The 23,861-nt window shown below is 30.5% G+C and overlaps 1 protein-coding gene across 2 annotated transcripts in view; it reads right to left on the bottom strand.

Annotated features, from left to right (window-relative positions):
- Positions 1-23,861, bottom strand: part of LOC129963216 (uncharacterized) — a 126,211-nt gene that overhangs the window by 33,122 nt on the left and 69,228 nt on the right. For both annotated transcript variants that reach the window (XM_056077404.1, XM_056077403.1), the window contains exons 2-7: positions 10,504-10,658; positions 9,318-9,493; positions 8,073-8,150; positions 6,923-7,013; positions 3,679-3,746; positions 2,029-2,104 (exon numbers count right to left, since the gene is read on the bottom strand). In XM_056077404.1, coding sequence (XP_055933379.1) covers positions 2,029-2,104; positions 3,679-3,746; positions 6,923-7,013; positions 8,073-8,150; positions 9,318-9,493; positions 10,504-10,658 — 644 coding nt within the window. The remainder of the gene's footprint in view (positions 1-2,028; positions 2,105-3,678; positions 3,747-6,922; positions 7,014-8,072; positions 8,151-9,317; positions 9,494-10,503; positions 10,659-23,861) is intronic.

Genomic DNA, 23,861 nt, shown 5'->3' with positions numbered 1-23,861 from the left:
ATTAAATTTTAAGTACTTCAAAGTATTACTTTTACTTTTTAAGTATTTACTTTTCTTGGATTTCTGAAATAATGGAAATTTTCTTTATCGTGTCTCAATTACTTCTCTTCGTTTTCGATATAAAATAATAATGACAGAATAATGCAAATAAATAAAGATAAAATGAACATTACTTAACAGTAAATAATAACACATGTGAAAGATAATTAAAATAATAAGAAGTAACATATTTAAGATTGAGATGTGACATATACAAGGTTTAAAGTATTAAACTAACACAAAACTGCATATTACTATGTAGTAGGGTTTCCAGTATATTTTGTACAATACTATTGATCCTTTATTATTTCTTTTTAGTTTTATATCGAACCAGTCGTAATATTTCCATGGTTCTATAATTGCGTGATAAGGATTCTATTATAACATTCTCAAAGTCATGATTTGAGAATCATTTGTGCATATTGCGGATTATTCATGTATCGACCATTTCAGTTTATCGAAGCTTTCACTATAAGACGCATATCGAATAATAATTTACGCATAATCCAGAGTTTTTCAATTAATTAAACCATTACATGCAAAGATAAAAATCATACACAAGAAACCTTTACTGGATTAAAAAAACTATTAAAGCGATTGATTTGGTTTAGATGCAATGGAATACTCGATCGCAAGAAGATCCGCGACTTTTGATAAAAAAACTGTCACTATATTTACTAGGAGATATATTAAATATATTTATCTAACTGCATACTTTCATTTAAAAAAACATATTTCCCTAGCAATTAATAAGTCTTCTGAAGCAGCTCACTTTTATTATTTCTGATCTTGCACTTATATATGTATATTTATTTTTGAAGAATTTTTTAGACAGCAATGCAGTTAAACTTTCTTACTAATAAAGATGTATGCGTGTCCGTCTGTCTGTATATGTGATGGCGCTCTACAGGCCAGGCCATTTCAGCTAGTTCTATCAAACTGAGTCGATGTATACTTTCAATGATAGAAATGTGCACCTAAGTGTGATTTGCTTATTTTAATTAGAATATTAAAATAATAGTTGATTTTGCTATAATATGATTACGAAAATATTACATGATTTTTACAACATAGTAAAATTTAAAAAAAATTATCGTTTCAATAATTGCTATTTTTTATGATGCATTTTTTTCTATCTTTAATTAATTTATATCAAAATATTTTAAGTACATTTTACCACATGCATTTCATTGGCGAATTGAAATTCAAACTGTTTTCAGGATTTCTACAAATGTTTCATCCGACTTGTTTTCTACTGTTGATGCTCAAATATAAAGATTTCGTTTCTTTTCCATTTTGAGTAGGTTTCAGGTTAAGGTATGCTTTTAATAAAATTGTGTTGAACTTACAATTAAGGTTTAACTTAAAAATAGAACAATGGTGAAAAAATTTTAAAGGATGTCTAGTTTTAAGATGTGTTGTTCTATCTTTTGATAGAATTGGATGCGTAAAGATATAGACAGAAAATTAAAGAAATACATATCACAATGAACTGGAAGGTGGAAAACTTTTTAAATTATATATCTATCAAAATTTGAAATTTAAAAATATGTTATTTATAAGGATGCCAGTAAGATAATGCTACACAAAATATGTAATTGAAGTGTTTAGCAACTATTAATCCTGGTGAAACCAACTGGTTGACAGAGATGATTAGCATTATTTGAACGATATTTGAATGGTTGACAATTTTTACGAAAGGAAAATAATGAATCGTTAAGGATCAGAAAAACCAAACCATTTTAAAAACAAAACCGATTGCAATCGACGTCTATTTTGAGATTTAAAATGTTTCACATCATAAAATTTTATAAAACACAAAATAGTATTAATGGTTGGTTGATATATAATGCATTAATAAAGTTAAAAACATAAATAAATAAATGAAAAAATTAAAAAAAATTATTAAAATGCAAAAATAATAAATAATTTTCCTGTTAAAAAAATGCCTTTTTAGATATTTTTAAGTAAGAATTTCAATTAACTTACCATAATCGGCGATATAAGCATAGCAGCTACAATTACAATGGCACTATTCTCACTTAATCCCAGAGCTGCAATGCAACTGGAAAAAGGTTTTAGGATAAATTTCAAAATTAAAGTTGCACATGTAAACAATTTAATTTATAAATAATCTGAGTGTTCTCCAGTAACATTAATATCAACTAATAATACAGTAAAGAACAATTAATCACGCTCTGCGAGAAAATAGCATAATTTAACAATAGACTATTTGGTAATTCATTATTTACTTACTTTGATTGAAATGTTAATATGAATTGCAAAATGCTCATTTGTTTAAATTAGCTTTAATTATGTGGAATTCAAACATTTTCATATTGGTTTGATAGTTAAATGAATGAGTCCGTCTCTGAATGACGCTACAGAAGAGTTGTTATAATCAGTGACAAAAATTAATTGGAACTAAGCGAGCAACCATCAGTCATGAAATTATAATGTCATTCCATGAAATTAAATGTTTTAAATATAAACAGTTCGGAATAACGATTCTGGAATTTAGAACTGAATTCAGTTCCAATACATCGCTATAAACATGCCTTCTTGATGATTTTACCGTAAGTAATGTCATCAAGTAAGTTCCTTGAAAACTGTAGAGTCGTATTTTATAATTTAGAAAACGAGGAACGACTCTCATGTCGGCTTCTATATCTGACACAAAATTATCAAGTTCTATAGTTATCAGGGAAAAAAAACTCCAAAATTAAAAAAAAAAAAAATCTCACAATAAGAATGACTGAAAAAATAACGATGTAAGGGAAGGAGGGTGGGGCAAGATGGGGCTCATTCGGGCGATTCGTTAAAGCTGTCGACTTTCATACTAACGGGCAGCAAATTCAATCGGAAGGACGAAGAAACTTTTACCACGTCTACAAGTGCTGTAATAGATATAATCATCTTGCCCCACTCAGGCGGATAAGATTAGCACTATTTCTCACCATAAATTATTCTTTAAAAATAATGAAATCAGAATAAAGTTATTAATAGGCAATAACATCTTTAAAAAAAAATCAAATATAGTAATCGATTTAATAGCACAAATGATCTCAGAACTCTGTTTTGGATCAATCTTCAAGAATTTTCAATGTAACTGAAATACCTCTTTTTTTTTTTTTTTTTTTTTTTGGCCGACTTGAAAAGAAATGAAAAATTATAAATGACACCGAACTCACAGCTATGAATTTCATTGCTTTTCTTATTGCATTGCTTTTATAGTTTAACAGTTTACCGAGAACTGAAACCTTTCAAATACTTTGTTAAATATAAAATTTATATTAATCATTGTAAAGAAATTCATTCATTCATAGTGAATGAAAAGCATTCTTATGATAACTTATTGAGGTCATTGCAATTAAGATTAGCATTCCATTTACAAATCACAATAAAAAAATAAAGCTTTGAAACTAAACGTATCAGATTTTCTATTCATCTAGATTTATGCTATCTAGTGTTATCGATTTTGATATTATTGCTAACTATAGAAAACGACAACATTTTACAGACATTGAAATGAAACTGCCATTTTGCTTAAAATTAGCTTACATGAATTGAGCGGTCTTTTCATCTAGATTCCAATGCTAAATGCGGTGGGAAGAGTTACCAAACTGTAAAGCTACTTACCTGGCAATAAAGACAAACATGATGAAATCGAAAGATAGAGAGCCATCATTTTTTACTCTTTCTACCACCTGCAAAAAAAGCATTTCATAAATTTTCGCAGACGTTCCTTCAAATGATGTATTTCAATTAAAAAGATCTTTATGGCTCTATTTAATCCATTATCTCTCCCGGAAAGCAAACACAAAGAAGAATATAAAAAACAATGATATGCCTCTCCCTAAAGCCCATGTAATGATTCTCACACCTCTTCTTATGAATCGGTACAAATGGTACACACCGTACCGATTGAATTTTGGCAGTAGAATTTTTCTACTATACACGGTTTAGTATGGATATGCTTTCATATGCTATGCTTAAACCATTAGGAATTCCCGTCACACACAAAATTGATGTACAAGATACAAGATGGATTTACTTCTTAATTCACAAAATATATCTTATGTCTTATAGCTACATTTCATACGAATGAAGAAACGCATGAGAAAACACCACAGGGGGTCGAAGAAGGATGACATTATTTTCCAATGATTTGAAAAGCGCAAATGTCCGACTTTCGGAATGCTTTTCCAACACAACCCGCTTTTTTAAAAGAAGGAGATTTTATTTACCAGTAATCTAAAGCTTAAAATGAGCTTTAAGGAATTTCAGAAAACATATTTCTCCAGTGCTTGAAAAATTAAAAACATAAATTATATGAAGTTATTGAAGTTGTAGTCAAAACAGAAGCAATCAAACTGCTCTTACAGGCGACGACAAACATAGCCTTCGAAGTTAGTTGTATTTTCTTTTAAAAAAAACTGAATTGATCAGTTATTCAGCATCAGCAGCATTCATATATCGTGCCGATTTGGTCATTTTCTCAATTTGGAAAGTTAATAATTTAAAACGAACTGAAAATTTCTTAATAGAAACTAAACACCTAATTGGTAGAAAATGAATGAATCCATTTCAGAATATATATCAGGAGTCAGTTTTAAGCATTTTGGGGCCCCAGGCAATTCACGTGAAGAGGTTGTTCTGTAAGTAACTAATCAATTTAATTTTATATTTCAATTTTTTTTAAAAAAAATTATCAACATGTTATGGCTTATTTTAATTTATTTTTTGTTTAGTAATTTTGCAAAACTATATAAGCTTTTATTTATTTAGTTTTTAAATTTATATGCTGAAAAAATTGCATTAAATGAAATTTATGAAAAATTAAATAATAAAAACAAAATTAAACTTCAGATATCAAAAATGATTATTTCATAAAATTTGTCAAGAAGAATGTAACATCAGCAGTGAAATAAATTGTTAACATTCCAACAGATTACAAATAAATAATTAATTATACTTTGATTTAATTAATAATTATTTAGTAATTCATCGCAAGCACATACTGATGTTCTAATATTTTATAATTCATAGAATTACATTTATTACAAATTTATTCATTTTTCAACTTAGCTAATACAACTTTTTAATCAACTTATCAGCAGCCTCTTCACCGCAGATACCGAAAGTAGCACTCTACTCGGATATCCATCAAATGGAATCGATTTGTTAAGTCATGAACGATAACTCAGGAATTCAACTGCTTTATGTTTCAGTTTCGTTCGGCCGAATTTCTCTTTCTTTCCCATCGCTCCAAGTAAACAGATTTTTTTTCTTTTTTAGTTTTGCTGAATGAAATATCTAATAATACCTAGTGTTTGATAGAAAAATTCTTCAAACGCTGGCAAGAATCGATAACTGTGCTAACATTTGATATTCATTCATATAAATACTAATTTGTAATTAATAACAAAGCGAAATTTAAAAAATAATAATAAAAAAAACAACAACAAGAAACTCGGAGCCAAAAAATAGCGCACTACAATACGACAAAATAATAAAATATTTTTTTAAAAAATTGTAACTAACACAGGGACAAATAATAATTATTTTTTCTCATGTGTTCAGGACAAATAAATGTACACCGATCTGTCACAGATCAAATTTAAAATGAATTGTTTACAGTGCAATTGCTGCTTTTAATTTTAAGAAAGATTCTTCTGCTATTTGAGATGGTTATTACTGCTTCATATTTTCTTAATTAATAAAATTCTACCTCCTCTTACTCTCGAACTATCATTTTTATTTTCGATCCTATTTTTGAATTAATACCGAAATTCCGTCTAATTTAATCAATAACGTTTTCTATTTACATTAAAGTAATTGATGTTTCTCTAACATCATCAGAAAATGCAATTTTTGGTGACTTAGCAAATATAGACGAACACTAGCGAGTTGGAAAAATTTTACACTATAAAGAGCATTGAAGATGCAGTTTAAAAAAATTAATTAAATGTAGAAATTTTGTATTGGAAAACTGAAAGGGTTTTTTTTTATGGTCATAATTTCTTTGGTTGCATAACTGCAGCTAAAATCTGAAAAATGTCTCAAGCATTTTTTTTTGTTATTCAAATATTTCCTCAAAATGCTAAAAAAATAATATGCGAAATAGCAGTTTTTATGAGTATTGTGCCGTGCATTACAACAATTACTTATATGTTTAGATGACATATGCGTTAAGTAGTTACCATACATTTTGACGCTCCATGAATCTGATATTTTAAATCCCGTATTTGAATCACGAGAATCCATGATTAAATGAAGCATGAGTAGGTTGAAAATATTAATTAGCAATAAATATTCTTCAACCCCAAAAAGAAAATAGCATGTATATATAAAAAAGGAAAATTAAAAGTGGCAAATCACATAAGAGATGTTAAAAAATCAAACATTGTTTATCACCTTAAGCAATTAAATGAGAAATATTTTATATTGCTGTAAATATGAAAAAAATTCTCGAGTAGTGCTGTGATGTTTCAAAAGAAAGGGTAAAAAGGCAGCTAATGCGATATCTTTAAGAACTGATCGAAGAGACTTTACGACATCCGTACATTTCCAATATTTTCAGTTAGAATGTTTACCACTTTTAATCGTCAATTGTTTGAGAGTATTCTGATATTCCAGATCGTATTTCAGGAATAAAACGTTCACAGTGAACGTAGACGGAATGTTAAAAGGCTTATGATCCGCCCGAAGGCCATGATAATAAGTAAATAAATTCCTATTGCAACTAGACTCTTGCTGGCCATTTCCTCTGAACTTTATTTAGTTTTTATTTGGAAGAGTATGTTAAAACGAGAGTTTCTTTTCACAGCATAGCAATGATAATATTCCCGTTGTGCAAAAAAGAAATTGAAATTGTGCTCACCTGGGCCACAGTAAGTCGAGCAGTTACAGATTTCAGAAATTCTTTTTGCATGGCTTTAAAACCTTTTCCCTTCTTCTCTTGATCTTCTCCGCTAAAAAAAATAAAATTAAAATACAGTTTAAGTTACAATTTAAAGAAATACATTTTCCTCCCAAAATTTTAATCAAGTATTACTCTGAGTTGATTGAGAACTTAAAAAATTTGGAATTACGTACAGTCGAGCCTCTACTGAATGAAATTGAAGGCTCGCGATAAATAGAAATTTCGATATACAAAAATTTGAATATACTGAAAAATATATTAGGAATTTTTCATTATTCTCTATCTAAAACCAAGTATGGATAATTATTTTTAGATTAAAATAAGATTAATAATGTAATAATGAAATTCAAAACCATTTTCAGCTTTTAAAAAAATATTTCATTATAAAAACGTAACGACATGTTAAAGATTCAGTTGAAATGAAAGAAGGCAATATTTCCTGCAATAAAAATCCATCATTTGAAGAATAATACTAAATAGTTCTGTTGAGTTCAGTGAATGTATTTCAAGCGACACAAATAAAATGAGCAGTGCAATTTCATTTGAGGGCCTTTAACACATCTGACAGGTAGAAATGGAATGCAGCCAAAGATACAGATAGACTTCATACGTAGTTACGTTTAGCATGTGATTGTGACCTTTTATGAATTGACTCCATTCTAGATCGGATCATTTAGCTGAGCTTGACGTATCGAGTATCCTGGAAACTTGATTTCTCCGCAATAGCACAAATCAACACAAAAATGCTTTTCAACAACTATGTTTACAGCAGAGAGCAAACTCACACAATTATTACTTAATAAATAGTACATTTCTAAATTTATAGTGTTGGTTTGCTTTTCCACAAATAATATCGGATACTGAATAATATAATATAATATTGTTCAATAGGCTATGCTGCTTGGGAAGGGAAGGCTGCTTCATGGGTCTCTCCCTATTCAGAAGTATCTGAAGATGTCACAGACCACAGTCTCATGATTTTGACAACTGATCATCCTAAATCAACTAAACCTGACAGATTGATTGCACTTCCCCTCAAATGAATGTGCCCATGACAATGATGCAACTGATACTGTGAGATGGTAGCGAATAGTGGTATAATCCTCACTTTTCAGCATCAGATTCGTCTCCTTGGTCTTCTTCTTCTTCCCCGTAGTCCCGGTAGAAAACATCGCAAGGCATAATCCTGAAAAGTATAAATCGGAAATTTTAAGTGCGATAAGCATGAAAGAATAGAATTTCTATGGTCAATCTTCAAAGACCAAGTTCGTGCAATTTAAGTAAAATTTTAAAACGATGCTTCTGCAAATAACAACCAAGAATCAATTGAGAGCGTCATTTGTTAACAAAAAATTAGAATAATTCTTCTTCGATTGTAGAATTTATCTACAATAACTCCACATAAACTTTTGAAATTTGATTTAAAGCAAAGATTTTTTATTATTATGTCGAAGATTTAAGTAAAAGTGTTACTTTTTATTATAGAATTGCATTGTACCAGAATTTCTTAAGCAGCAATAGCAATACTTTTTAGATGGATACATTTTTTGAAGTCTTATAATAAAAAAAACTAAGAAAATACTACATTCATCAATTGTAAATCAAGATAAAGTCTATTCAAAATTATTATAAAATACGTTTTAATGAATTATTTTTTAAATAAAGGGAGTTTTTAAAGCTGTTAATGATGACAAATATAGGAAGTTACGCTCACAATTTATGAAGCTCTATGCTGTTCATTATAAAAATGATTTTGAGATTTGAGAAATATTAAATCTCAAATCTGCCTAAAAATAACCTACTTCTTATATAGAAATATGTTTATAGTTTATTCGTTAAAGTGGCCCCACTTGATTTATTTGTTTAGGAAGTAGATTGTAAGCTATATAAAAAATAATAAATAAAATGATGATAAAACATATCGCTCTATAAGAAATGGATTCAGAAAAAACTTCAGAAAAATCAAAAATCGTCTTCTCCCGTATTTCTTTCCTCATGGAAGACAAAAATTGCTTATGAAAAAAATCTGTTTGGAAAAGGCATTTTTCTTTTCGCTTGTACATACTTATCAATTCACGGCGACTCACTCGCGGAAAATGGTTCAGAGAGCGCTTACTGATTGACGGAAAGAAAGAATAAGCAATATCACCCACGGATTATTAAAAACATACCATTCCCTCATATAATGCAAAAACGTATTATAAACGCATTTCTGTGACATAAGAAACCACGATAACAAAGAATTTTGGCAATAATAATAATAAATAAAATTTTTCCAAATAAACATAAAATATTAGAAAATACAAAACAAATTCAAAATACTAGAAAATAATATGGTAGTCAGAGTACCCACCCGACTGTGGAGAGTCCTTTTTCTCCGATACCCCTGTTCTGAATGGACTGCAGCACAAAATCGCACTCCATGCCCGGCCCCTCGCAAGGGAAGAACACCTGATAGAAAGTGTCCTCTTTCGAAAGGATCCACACCGCATCGTAGATGGCCAATTTCTCCAGGCAGTCCTTTAGATGCTGCAAGGTAAGAAAAAGATCCTACTGCACCAACCAAAGACAGAAGTGCGAAACTCGACGCTAAAATCTTAAATGCAGGCACCTGACAGAAAGTTTCAGACTTCGGCAGTCGTTTTCATGCAAAGTCACAAAGCGCTCGGATTCTCAATTGTTTACTGACTGTTTCGCAGAATGCTAAAAAGTTACATTCATTTTGTTTCGTGCGCTCGGCTCCGATTTTGAGAAAGTTGCACCGGCTGAAACTTTCTCTAAAATGAGTCAAGTAATGATCATAAATCGTAAATGTAAATGAGGCTGGGTTGGGATACAATCTATCCATTTTCCTTCTCAATATGAAACAATATGGATTTTCATTTTTTTTTTTTTTTTTTTTTTTTTTTACAGAATGTCAAAAAAAGAACTACGTTCATTTTATTTTTAGCATTCTGCTCCTATTTTGAAAATGTTAGTTCAGATCTCTTCCATTTCAGGGACAATGATGAAATGTGCTTCTATGGGCAACCGAGGTGACTCTCGTAAATTGGTTTCGAAAATGATGACAAGAGGAAGGCGAGAAAAAACATATTTGTATGTTCTAAAGATGTACTTAGGATTTGCCTAGTAACTCTCTACTATGCAAAATTTGCCGTGTTTGCAAGATGCGAGCTTCCTAATGTTTGCGAGTATTTTGCAATATTAAGAACGGCAATATGAATTGCCTTTGCATAGAAAAGGCATTGAAATGCACATTAAATTATTTCCAGTTTTGTCTTGTAGAAGCAATAAAACATTGATATAGCAATTTTTAGCATAAGTGAAAAAAAATACTGTATATATTTAATGCAGATTACGCTTTAATAATTACATATATCTCAAATGCTTAAGAAATATATGATAAATGAACACATAATTCATATTTTGTCCACCAAATCGACAGAGGAAAATGCTTTATAGTTAGCAGATTTTACCAAGAATTATTAAACTCTGAAAGACGCGGTTAATTTGAAAGTAAAGAAGGGGACTCGACTCACCCACTCGAGGGATTTCTCGTCATCGTCATCCGAATCTTTCTTTTCCTTCCTCTCGGTCTTGGGAGTGGGAGGGACGATTTTGTTCTCCTCCGATCTGCTCTTGTTTTCTTCGTTGTTGATCTCCACCTGAATGAGTCCATTGGGGCGGTTGTTTTCTGAAATATCAAATAGGGCGCGTTTAGAATCTTTTTTTTTCTAAGCATAAAATGGCACTTGTAAAAGTTTTATCAATCGCATATAAAAATTTGAACAAAAAAACGCAGAATAAAAAATGCTTGAAAATTGATTTAAGAATTTCTAGCGTATTACAGATATTACAGTAAATGAAATCAGTGCTATTAGAAACAATTGGAATATGTGGAGTGTGTTGCAGGATATAAGCTAGAGCACTTCGATATCGAAACAGAGTACGAAATGTTAAGGGCTTCATTGATTCACCATCCCACTACGCAAACATAAGCAACACAGAAGCACAGCAGGAGACAATCGATTATCTTATAGATATGGAGCAATAGCAAGTATAGAACAAAGTGACAATCAAAATGTTTTTCTTTTCAAGAAAATTCTTATTTGCTCTGTCATCCAAATTACTTATTGGATCTTTGTTTCCAAAATTGATGCCATCACTATCAGGAACCTGATTCGTGTAATAAATTTATGTATTTAAATATTTGACTAAAAATGTTTATACATATATATTTACAAGCTTAGACCAGGTCCAAATGAAGCTATGCATAGAAATTGGGACTGGACGATCCAGACAGCTTATAAAGAGCAGCCATGCTTTCTCGACACTAGCAGGTGACTCATTCTCATCAAATGTATTATATTCGCATAATACAGAATTATTGAAATCTATTGTAGTGATTATTAATGGATTAACTTCCTTCAACGGTAGAAAGAAAAAAATTAGAGCATAATATAGGAATAAACTTCAAATTTGTTTGTTTGGTCACACTTTTTCCTTCTGTGACTTTTGTTGGTCACACAGGCGTCATCCAGGCGGTAATCTATTCCCCCATGCAGAGCTTCAATTCATCGCCGATTTCACCCAAAGCAGACACGGAATAGAATTCCACAGCAAATCCCGATGGAATGAATGTGCGATGAACTGTTCCAAAATATTTAGACAGACACATGAAAAACAAGCATGTGGATATCGAGCGCACATAAAAATCTATGAATATGCTTCCTAGCGTCTCTAGTAGACTGGACATCTACTTGTATGTTATACATGTGAGCATATAATACGAGCATGATAACTTCAGGCTTCATAACTGTGAGCATGATAACTTCAGGCTTCATAACTGTGAGCATGATAACTTCAGGCTTCATAACTGTGAGCATGATAACTTCAGGCTTCCTTCTGCATTGCATTCAAGATTTCTTCTTCTTTATGTCGCTATGAATAAGAAAGTTGTGACCATTTGTAATGAATGCGAGGATTTAAGAAAATCTTTGAATCATTATGAAAATTTTTTTAATTTTAAAATTATTGTAGTAAGAAACTCGTCTTCAGTATATTACAAGTCTTTCTGAAACATAAGATCTTTTGGTTGAAAAAAAATTTAAGCACTAAAATTTAATATACATGTAAGGACATTAAATTAATTTAGCATTATTGTCAGTGAAAGTAAATGATCAATTGAAGATATTGTAAAAAAAAATTATGCATATCATTTACGGAGTTATTTGCTTCATTATATATATATATATATATATATATATATATATATATATATATATATATATATATATATATATATATATATATATATATATATAGAGAGAGAGAGAGAGAGAGAGAGAGAGAGAGAGAGAAAATTTTGGAATGCAAGAAAAGTTCCATCTATCCCATATTGATATTGTTAAGTGAATATAATTTCATGCTTTCTAATATGGAAAAAAAAGGTTGGAAATGACACTGCGTTTTACGTACAAAACAACTGGAGTCAGCAACTGCATTTTGTTGGCGGCAGAGTCATAACCATTGACTGATAGCAGATGCCATTGTTTTATAGGCTAATTTCATATGTCTGCAGCTCATTCCAAGTAATGAATGAATTTTGAGACATCGTCTCGAAAGTAGCAAATAGGTTTCTCGAAGGCTTTCGAAGCATGAGGATATAAAGTAACGCATCCCCTTCCAGAACGTTCTTTAAAGAACTTGTTCGAAAATATGTTTTAATAGAATGTGTATCAAAGTTTCTTTTTCGAGAAAAGTTATTTAATATATTCAATGATGTTAAATACAGTTTCAGATGAACAAGTTTTCATAAATGGCTATTCTATTAGTGATATAGTTTAACCTGACTAGAGTGATGAGTTTGTGAAATTAAAATGACGTTGTATGCCAGAAATAATATATTCTGTTCCTTGGGAATACAAAAGGTATCGCGTCGTTTGGTAACAAGGCTGCAACATCGGTGTTAGAATACTATGGGTTCAGAATTTAATTTTATTGAAGACTGGGTCCAGGTTACATTACATTTATTGTCATAGATAACACAATTTCATGCTGATGTGGCATAGAAGCTTGGAAATTGGGTTAGATAATATCCTTGTAACCTGAACACGTCTATGAAATTATGACCCCCCTGAAGTGCGCCCTGAAATTCCCTTCACGAATGCACAAACTAAGATTAGATTTGAGTACCTACAATCATGATTAATTCAAACTGCAGAATTAAAAGTTAGCTGCCAAGGATCAATTGCTTGAAGAATGACTGCCTCATTTCAGATTATGAAATATTAAGCATACTTAATATCTCAAAGATAGAATTTAAATCTCTTTACTGCCATAATTTTTTTGGATTTAATAATTTTCTCAAGAATATAATATCAATTCCCTCACATTCGCAATTATTCCAATTTAATACGATCCATCTGAAACGGCCTTTCATCGTCTCTCTACGAAACTGACCACCTCTGGTGACATCCAGATTATTAACTTTTGGAGCTATTAAATATTAATGTGGATTTTTAAAATTTCACCTTCTTATTTGATAAGATAGGAAAAACATGAATTTAATTGAATAAATCAAGTTGAAAACATTGTGCCCACTATAAAATAAAAGTGGAAATGGAAATTCTACTTCGGATTGAATGTCGAAGAAGGAATTATTTTAGCCCTGAAAAAACGTGCGAATGAATAGATGAGTATGAATTTTAATACATTAAAATCTGCTAAAAACTGTGTACTACATGAAAAGAATTAAAATTATATAAAACACATTGTACGGAAATGAAACTGATATAATTACAAGGTAATATTTTTGAGTTTTAAGATAATGCAAAAACTATATTTGTAGCATATGATTATCCGTAATGATTACCTCTCTGAAGCTTATTTCCAGACCCATTAAACTTTGACGCCCATTTCTATACTTCTTTTACAATTTCTTTCATCTTAGTAAAAAATGGGGAGGGGTGTTACCCAAAACATTTCTAATAAGCTATAAGTGCAACTGAAACAGCGTTCAGTGAAGTGGCATGAAATGTTCGTACAGCGATTTGTTTACATTGGATCGTTGCCATTCGACAATACGTCATAAGAGTAAACTATCGCCTTACCAACCAACCATTCGAACATGAGGGGAACGTATAGGAATGGCATGCACCATCTGCCTGAGATGCCATCATTCAAAATGTGGATTGAATCTCTTTCAAATTTTTAAACTATAAAAATGATAATGATGAATGCCGATACACCAGCATAACTTTTACGAAATCACAAGTGTTTAGATTCGCCTCTTGAGTACCGCAAACCTCTCGATGTGTGAAGCCACACGGAAACAATGCCTCTTCTCCAGAGGTATGAAACAGCTTTTTTTACAGCAAGTGTTATTTGAATGAGGAAGACGATCTGTAAGAGTTCATTCACTTGAAATATCCCGTTAGGTGTTTTTACGAGTTTGGAAACAAGTTGGAAAAGACGAGGAGAAATGACGTTTGTGAATGAAATCGTGCTGAGGATCTTTTGCAACCTTTTAAATAATGTTGCAACCGGAGAAACATTTTGGCCAGTAGCTTCCATGGAATATATTCATTTCTGGAAAAAGAGAACAGAATTTAAATCATTTCTGACTATTATTTGTTTCATTGAGTTTATGGTTTGTGATGAGTTCAATTAAAATATGTGTTGTCCATAATAAACTTTGTTTGCCTTGAATGCTACATAACAAGGTTTTTTCTTTGAAATGCTTTATTAAGAAAAGAGATCGGACAGATTCAATGTATATTTCAATTTTAAATTTAATAAAGACATCTTAAAATGCAAAATAATCATAACATATATAAATTATTAGCTTGATGCTTTTATATAAATATCAAGAGAAGCCTCTATCTGGAATCAAACTATTCCATATTTTGCCTATAAATATTGACCATTTTATCAAATAGCTAAGTTGGCTATTTTTCATAGACTGCTGGTAATACGCAAAGAGTGGGATAATATTGCAAATTCAATAAGTTCCGTGAGGGAAGAAAATCTCGGAATCGCTACATTAAAAAAAATCATTATCTTGTATTGTGATAACAATTGCGAGACAACATTTTGTAAATTCTGGAGAGATAAGAATGTGCATTCTCTATACAGACTATTTGCTAAAAATGGAGTATGACAATGAGGAACATAACTGTACAGCTTTCTTTTATCCTAACATCCCAATCTAACTCATAAATTATGATATTTTTCCTTCAAAATTCTGGTCATTTAGTATGAGAAAAAATGAAAAAGTCCCTGAACATTTTATCCAATATATTCGTTACATGGTAAATAACTCGCAACAACTTGAAGATGTTCTTATAGCTTGCGAAAGTACATGAAATATTTACCATCTTTCATATTTCTTAATATTAATCCGGATACTTTGTGGCCATATTTTGAAATTCGCTTGATTTCGCTGTCCCACTCTATGCATATTTTTACATGGATAGTTAGGTTGTCCAAAAAATGTCGTTTTATGAAAAATGAAGCAAGAAAAAGTAAGTGTTGTTTACAACAGACTACAGGTGTCAAATGCTACAACGTGGTTGGTGCTCTTTGCCAGTGAGTGATGTAAAAGTAACAGCGCAGATGTAATGGAATACAAATTTACCGTAGTACAGCATTGCAGCCTCACTTATAACAGCATGCGAAGCTATATAGACATCAATTCCTTTGAATATTTTAAGTATTTCAATGGTTTGTTGTTGATAGCCCTTTCTACCTGCCATTGTATTTGTCATACTGCATGCATGCGACATGTCATTGATGCAATTCTATTGCGCTGTTAGGAATCGGTATTCCCTTAAACCTGTATTCCACACTTTATCTAGAGCATCATCAGTTTTGCTGAATCCACTGACAAACAAGTCTGTGTAGTGGTCACCGATTGCAATAGCAAACTCACATTCTAATTTAAGCTGAATTTGATCTGTGTGTTCGACTTTCGCTTAAAGGTCGTAAACTACTCTTTGAAAAACTCTGCACATTTTCTCTGTTTGTGATTTGTACCTGATGAAAAATTGCTGATATTAGCAGGGGATTTCTGACCTTTATTAAAAAAAATTGTTTAGAAAATACTGAGCATGTTTCGTTGCCAATCTAAATTTTAACCATTTCCTTATACTATATTATATTCTAAGCTGTGAACACAAATTCCGTGTATCGTTTTGTTAGAAGAGGCAAACCAGAAAAATGTTCTTGGAAAGATAAACTGAGATCTGATGATGTTTGAGAAGACCATTATTTAACTTTCATATTATTACATTTTTCTCTCTTGAAATGCATTGGGTGTTAGAAATGGATAACTTGAGATGAAGAGAAGACAGAGATATCCCCACCCAACTTTTAGTGGCTTTGGAAAATATGATCGGAGAGAATGAGGTTATATGGGTTAATATTTCAATTTTCAAAATTAAACCAAAATATTGAGACATACAGAAATTTGAAAATTGGAAGTTGCATTCGAGTGAGTCATTAAATGTCTCCTTCTCGCTAAAAGAAAAAAATAAAGCGTATACAAATCATACAATATTTTCAACTTTTATGAGATCGCTTATAACTGCATCAGTAAATTGTGCACTATCCACAATTTACTGATGCAGTGAAGTTTACTAAGATTCATAGATAGCCCTAAGTCGTATGATAATTCCTTCTCAAAAGGAAATATCAATCCTTCTCCTTCGACGTAAGGTTACTCTACATACCCATAACTTTTTCTTAATGAAAACCTGTTTGGGTGGAATAGGGGTATACAAATTTCATGTGACTTTTTAAGCATGTCTTTCCTTAGGTTAAAGTCTCTTCACGGCACAGCCTGGAGTTCTAAATCTCACCTCAGCAACTCTCCCTCTATACAGCTGTCTGTTATATATCTTTTTGTTACGCTCTGTTTTGTCATTCGACACTTCTTTTTCATACGTATAACTTTTGTACTTTTTTTGTGGGTGTAAAAAGTTGCTGGCATTTAAACCCGTCTAGAACTGTTTTTATATCGCTGTTGCCTTGCCATTCAATTGTATGTCGGAAGCGCACCGCTTCATTTATTCGACTTAAGCGCCACCTTCGAGAGAATGGTAAAGCGCTGGGGAATCAAACGACACGCTCTGTTTTTATAGACGCTTGAATCACGATGTGTGAAAAGACAAGAAGGGCTCTTTGCTGGGGAAGTTTTAAAATTCACGATTCGGTGTTTGAAGTTCGTGATGAGTGTCACGTCATGAAGAAGTAGACTGCTTAGACCCATCTATTGTTCGCAAGCATTTGATATGCAGTTCCGTTAGCGTTTCTCCTTTTTGTATGTAAAAAAAGCATATATTTCTGGACGCACATCGTTTTCGATGAGCTTGTGTTTACGAATCCTTCCGAATGAATACGCATTAAAAGACAACGGATTATACCAACAATGTCGTATTTATATTTTTTAAACTTTTTTCATATTGTTTCAAATTGAAATCGGTCACTGATAATAATACCCAAATGAAAATTCATCGTGACAAATGTAATCTTTTGTCTACCTAATATTATTGAATATGACGTTGAAAATTAAAAATGCATTCGTGAAATAAAGATTTTTTATTGCTTATTTAGCTATATCACGAGACACAAAATCCGTTGCACATTCTGGATTTGTTAAAAAAATATTATCTGATGCATCACCAAATATTAAAGAAGAATCTAAATTTTTGAAAAGAAAAAAAGAAATTTTGTGACTTGAATTAATATAACTTTTAGACAATGGAATCAATGCATGCACATGTGATACATAATAAATGCACATCACCAATTAAATTTTGAAATAAATCCTACACTAATTCAAAAGGTTTTACGTCACATGCATCAAAACATAACACACGTTAAATGATATACACAGTTCATTTTGCCATAATGGGACGTCCATAAAATATTATTCCAGTTCTAAGAGTCAAGCATCGTCTTCTGTATGAATGGTGGTTTTGAAATTCACAGACTTTTCATCTTCAGTATCATTCACATTAGAAAGAAGCACATTCAGTTCCGAACGTCCATTAAAACATTGAATATACATTTCAAGCACTTTTGTACGTTTGTTAAAGAAAAATATTTTAACAATATTTGATTAGTAATTAAAATTTCTACGATTTTATTAACATATATATATATATATATATATATATATATATATATATATATTAAGATAAAATTTTAAGATATATATATATATATATATATATATATATATATATATATATATATCTTATATCTTCTTATATATATCCTTATCTTATATATATCTTAAGATAAAAATCTTATTAAATATTAGGTTATGGTATAGCTATATGGTTTTATCTAGCGATATTATGAAATGGTATTTTTTTTTTCCTTTTAAAGATTTTCAATAAGTAGTATAACTGTTATGACTGTTATGGTTTTTTTTCTTATATTTTTGCATATTTCTTAATTTTGTTTATCTCATGCTACATTTTATCACACAAATATAAATATTTATCAATCATAAATAAAGATGAAGTCGGAGTGATTGTTTGGTTCCGATGTTGACTGTTAATTCAGTTAGAGAAATTGTAATCTATTAGCTGAAATAAAAATTAATTTCTATCATCATAAAAGTTTAAATATTAAACATTTCTAAAATCAGAATTTTTTTTTTTTTTTTTTTTTTTTTTGTGCAACTTAAGCAATTAACGTAGTTTTAGTATAATAGAAGTAGTTTTTATACTTTTTATAGATTTTCTGGTTTATTCAACTTTGAGGGTCATGTTAAGGTATTTGTTTTTTCCCTTCAAAATAGCTGCAATATAAAGAATTTTCAAATTAAAAAAAAAAAAAAAAACTTTTGAACAAAATATACAAACTGATATGAAAGATATATAACATGAGCTGAAGTATGCAAACACATCTTATTGTTTGCAATGGTAAAACCAAATAAAATGTATAATTTAGTTGTTCCTTCAATTTACCAAAAATAACCCGTCACAATAAAAGAAATTCATATAATCTTCAAATTTTCCAATATCAAACTTTTCTTATTTTACAAACCATTTCTCATAACTAGAACCTCCGAATGAGAAATTTTATGCAATTTGAGGAAAATCGACGTATAAGGCATTTTCAACGTACACAAATATAGAAAATAATTTATTTTTATCATTGTCTTATTTAATTAGTTGATTCATTCATTCAATGTTGGAATTTTTTTATCTACTCGAAAAAATTGCTCGAAACATATATTGAAATGTGTGTCTAAAATTACAAAATCCTATTTTCTTCTTCATTTATGACAAGGGAAAAAAGATTTAACAAAAGTTTTTTTAATGTTCTATCCTTGTGTAAAAACAAACCTTGGATATAAATATTTGTTTATTTCCGTATTCCTGGTATATAAATCTAAATTTAGGAAGACTGTATGATTAAGCAATTTATCATATCCTTCTTTATACGATTTAATTAAAAATGTTGCAGTATCCTGAAGAAACATTTATTAGAAAATGAAAAACGATGCTTCAAAATCATTTTTAGAGTAGAAAAATTTGGTGACTACATCATTGTTATGAAAAAAACTCTTTCATAAATGCTATACTATTGTCCAGATAAAACTTTCATAGAACAAAAATTAATATTAGATACGAAAAATATTAATGCGGAATTCACAATTTCAGTTGGAAAAAAATTGCGAACAAAATTTTATTTTTAAATTTGATTCATACATCGGTTATTTTTTATTTTATTTACTTGTATTTTTACTTCATCATACTTTTAAAACTGCATTATTGAACGCACTTGGCTGAATCAACTATTTTTTTAAAAAATTCCTTTTTATTATATGATTTTATAAAACAAAGATTTTTAAAAACTTTCTGAATCCACATCAGTTTTCATCCTTTCAGCTATATACTCACTTAAAAAATTTCGTTCTAAAGCTAGAAAATCGAATTTGTTCTTTGAATTAATTGTCCTCATTTTCCATATTATAATCCTTTTTAAACCATTAACATTATTAATACCCAATTATTAATCTAAAATACTATCAAAATTTCCATATTTTAATAGTGATATTTTTTTCATAACTCAGCACATAAATGCTTTGACTCCTTGAAAAGAGTAAGAAGTGATAATATTCGACGCCCTTCGCAATTTCAAAGTATAATCTTTATAATGCAGAATGGAAATTTTGTATGGTTTCAGTTTGTGCTTTTTTTTTATTTGTATACTATTTAATAATTTTTAAGAAAATTGGAGTTTCAGTCTGAGCTTTTTTGATTCGAAAACTATTTAATGATTTTCAAGATATAATTTCAATGATTAAATATTATTTTAAATTTGAAAAACAAAACAAAAAAAACTTTTATTTGTGCCAAGTAGCACTTCAATGTAAACAAAATTTTTATAATCAATCTGACGTTTCTAGAGATATGCCGAACTCCATTTAACATTAGGACCCCTGAACTGCTCATAACTCAACTGCTCATTTTAACTGCTCGTAACTCAAAATCTGTTTTTTTTCAAATGGAAACCTTTTATCATTTAACCTAGATAATTTGAATTTGCATTCCAAATGAGTTGTTGCTATTTCAAAACAATTGAGCCAAGACGATTTTAACATGGAGGCGCTCCTCTCCCCTCTATTTAAACAAAGATTGCAATGACGTTTGAGACGCTTTTTATCGGATGTCAGAAAACTTCAATTTTAAAATCTGATAATTAGCTCCTGGAGGACGGGCAATATTCAGCTACTTTTTTGACGGACATAATAGTGCCAAAAATAATAATTATAAAAGTATAAACTTAAAATAAAATTCTTTTTGAATAAAATCGCGATATCTAAACGAAAAGTGAAAAAAGAATTTCATAATCGTAATATTTTGGCATGGAACTTTCCTGCCAATGAGCATTTTTTGATCTTGAGTACAGACAGAGAAAGTACCGTTCATTTTTGCGTCAAAATATATATTTATTTAAATAAAAAATTTACAAAGTTATTTTAGTCTAGTCTGAAATTGCATTGTACTCTTCCTTAGGACTTCTCATATGCGATGCAAAATTTGCATTTTTTAATCACTTTAATTTTGATTACTTCAGCAGTCCGCATGAAATACCGTATTTAGAAGCTGAAACGAACTGAGCCACAGTACTTAATTGCAGAATTAAGTTGCACACTATTTAATTGGAGAATCAAATCTCTATTTAGATTAGCATCTGTTTGTAGTTTGCCTCCTCTCGATCTTTTTTAATAGAATTTTTAATTTGGCTTAGTCACTAAATAATAGGGTTAAAGCATTATGAATCTACTTGCAAATATTTACAGTATTGAACCGCCCAACTCTGTAGGGGGGGGTGAGGGGAATCAGAGCCTCAGAAAATGCAGTCACCGCCAATTCCACCTCATATAATCTCAGACACTTCGAAATTATACGAGACTTTTTCACAAGCGCTGCATAATATTTTCATTCCCTCCTGCTCACTTGGCGGCAAGAAATAATGGGCAGTGCTTCTGACAAAAAGTTTCTTCAAATAGTCACTCCAGGCCGCTGCTCAAGCGTTCACCCGCTAAAAAGCGAAATGCGCTAATGATATGCTCAGTTATCGTGGAAGGGCCGACCTGCCATGAAATATATTCCTGTCATCCGCCACAGAGTAGTATGCATCTTCATGTCACAATGGTTAAAGAAATGCGTTTTCATCCATTCTGTGTGTGAGCCTTTGGAAAGCAAGAGGCGCATTTAAACTCTGTGCATTCTGTCTCGCGCTTTCTAGCCAGCAATGATTTTGACGAAAGCTGTTATGCCAACTGTTCAATTGTTGTGAATTTAAGCAGATTTCATCATAAGGCTAATATCTAAAAGTAGGCATCAGAAATTAATTAATAGGTTAGAATATACGTGTTGTTTATTGACTAGCTCATACATTTGATTTGAATAAAATAGTTTAAGTATGATGCATACTTTCATAAGCAACATGAGTGATTTTCGGTGGGACTGAATCTAGAATCTGAGATACTCTAGTGAAAGAACATATTTAAGCATATTCCTCATCATCAGCATTTTATAATTTGGATTTGTTTGGGATCAAGGTTTGGTTGAGACGCGTTTGATTCGCTTTTATAGCGATCTGTATGAAATGCGCTTTCCCAGATTTATTTGTTCGCCTATAAAAATTTATGGGCTGGTTCTCTTTGAACAAGATTCATATAAAAGTTTCGATTTTTCAACAATTCATTAGAAATTATAGGCGTATAATTATTTAGGAAATGGAACAAATAGTGATAAGTTCTTTTTCCACACAAATTTTATATACAAAATCTTGTATTTATATTGAATTAATATTGGTCATCGATGACAAACCGCAATGATAGATGGTCAACATCAATGCAATAACAATACCTGAATTAAAACCTTCAATCATAGTACGTGTGTCTTGTATTAAGTGTAGAAAACTAAGACGTCCAAACGAAAAATAATATTCAAACAAAAATTTGTTTAGTTTAAAGAGTTGAAAAACTTAAAAAAAAATACGAATTATACAAAGAGTAGAAATTATAGAGAAAAAATTTGATGCAAGAAATACTTTTGTTATAAATAAAGCTTTAAAGCTTAATGCCTGTTTTTCGGATAACGTTTGTGGTAAGCATAAAAATTTTAGGTACCATTTGTATCTTTCATTCTAAGAGAAATCAATGAAATTTTCTAAATTCTAAAATCAGTCTTGGTTTCTTTATTCATTCCGGTATTTAGAGTTTTCTGCTATTTAAGATAAAATAAATTTTGTTAATAAGAATTTCTATTTCTAACTGTCGAAGTATGTAATTTCTAAAATGGACATTTTTACATTTTGTTGAAGTATAATATTTTGGATTAATGTCACTTAAAGCAAAACAGAACAATTTTTAAAGAGTTGCAAGGACAATTTTCACCAAATTCCTCTCTTCAATTTAAGAAAATTTGATAATTTCACTTGCGCTACCTTGAATTTTTACATCATGTTGAGAAATTATGCACATTTTGACAGAAACTTTCCCCCTTCCATTTTTATTCCTTGTCCTCATAATTGAGAATATCCGTTCCTTTATTGAAATAATAGCGTTTTGAATTCAAAAAGAGGTGTCTCTCCCGAAAAGACTCTTCCTCTCGACGTTGTGGAAGCAAGAAGAACGCATTTCCTTAAGCGCACCGCCATCTTCCTTTATTGTCCAGAAGAAGAATAAATTAACAGACAGTTACCGAAACGAAATGTACAATTTTTTTTGGCAAAAAAAAAAAAAAAATAAATCGGAGTTATAAAATCTACGGAGCATGCAAAGCGAATTTCGTTTATTTATTTTTTTTATTTTACTCGCTGCATGCGTCCTTCTATCTGCAACTTTTTTCCCATTCTTTTTCGGAATGCCGCAGCACAAAGTAAGCTGATTTATGCTCGTGAACTTTCCATAAATGCGTGAGCTTGATGAGATGATCATAATTAATTCTTAGAAGACAAATGAATTTATTTGTGGCAATATTTTATCTCTCTTTCTTTAACAACTTATGAATACCATTTTTATACATTTTGCTTTCTCCTGGCTTTCTTTCGGTTAATTTTTCTTTTCTTCATATTGAACTAAAAGTTCTAGAAATTGCTTTAACATTTATAGGAAAGTAAAATAATTAAATTCGTGGAATTGGAGATGAGGATGATTGCCAGGCTTCACGCTTTTTTGCACAAAATAATTATAATTAAAACTAGCTTTGAAATTGCTTATTCCCACCTTAATTGGGCAGTAGAAATAATTTGAACGTTTTGCTCATTTTTTTATCATTTTTCGAACGGTTTTTTTTAATTATGGCATGTATCTTTCAGTGCCAGGAACCCAAAATTTAATCCCAATGATATGCCTGTCTCA

This window comes from Argiope bruennichi, chromosome 3, assembly GCF_947563725.1.
Source record: "Argiope bruennichi chromosome 3, qqArgBrue1.1, whole genome shotgun sequence".
Classification (NCBI taxonomy): Eukaryota; Metazoa; Arthropoda; class Arachnida; order Araneae; family Araneidae; genus Argiope; species Argiope bruennichi.
Note: the sequence above shows the minus strand (reverse complement) of the source record. Positions and strands in the feature narration are given on the sequence as shown.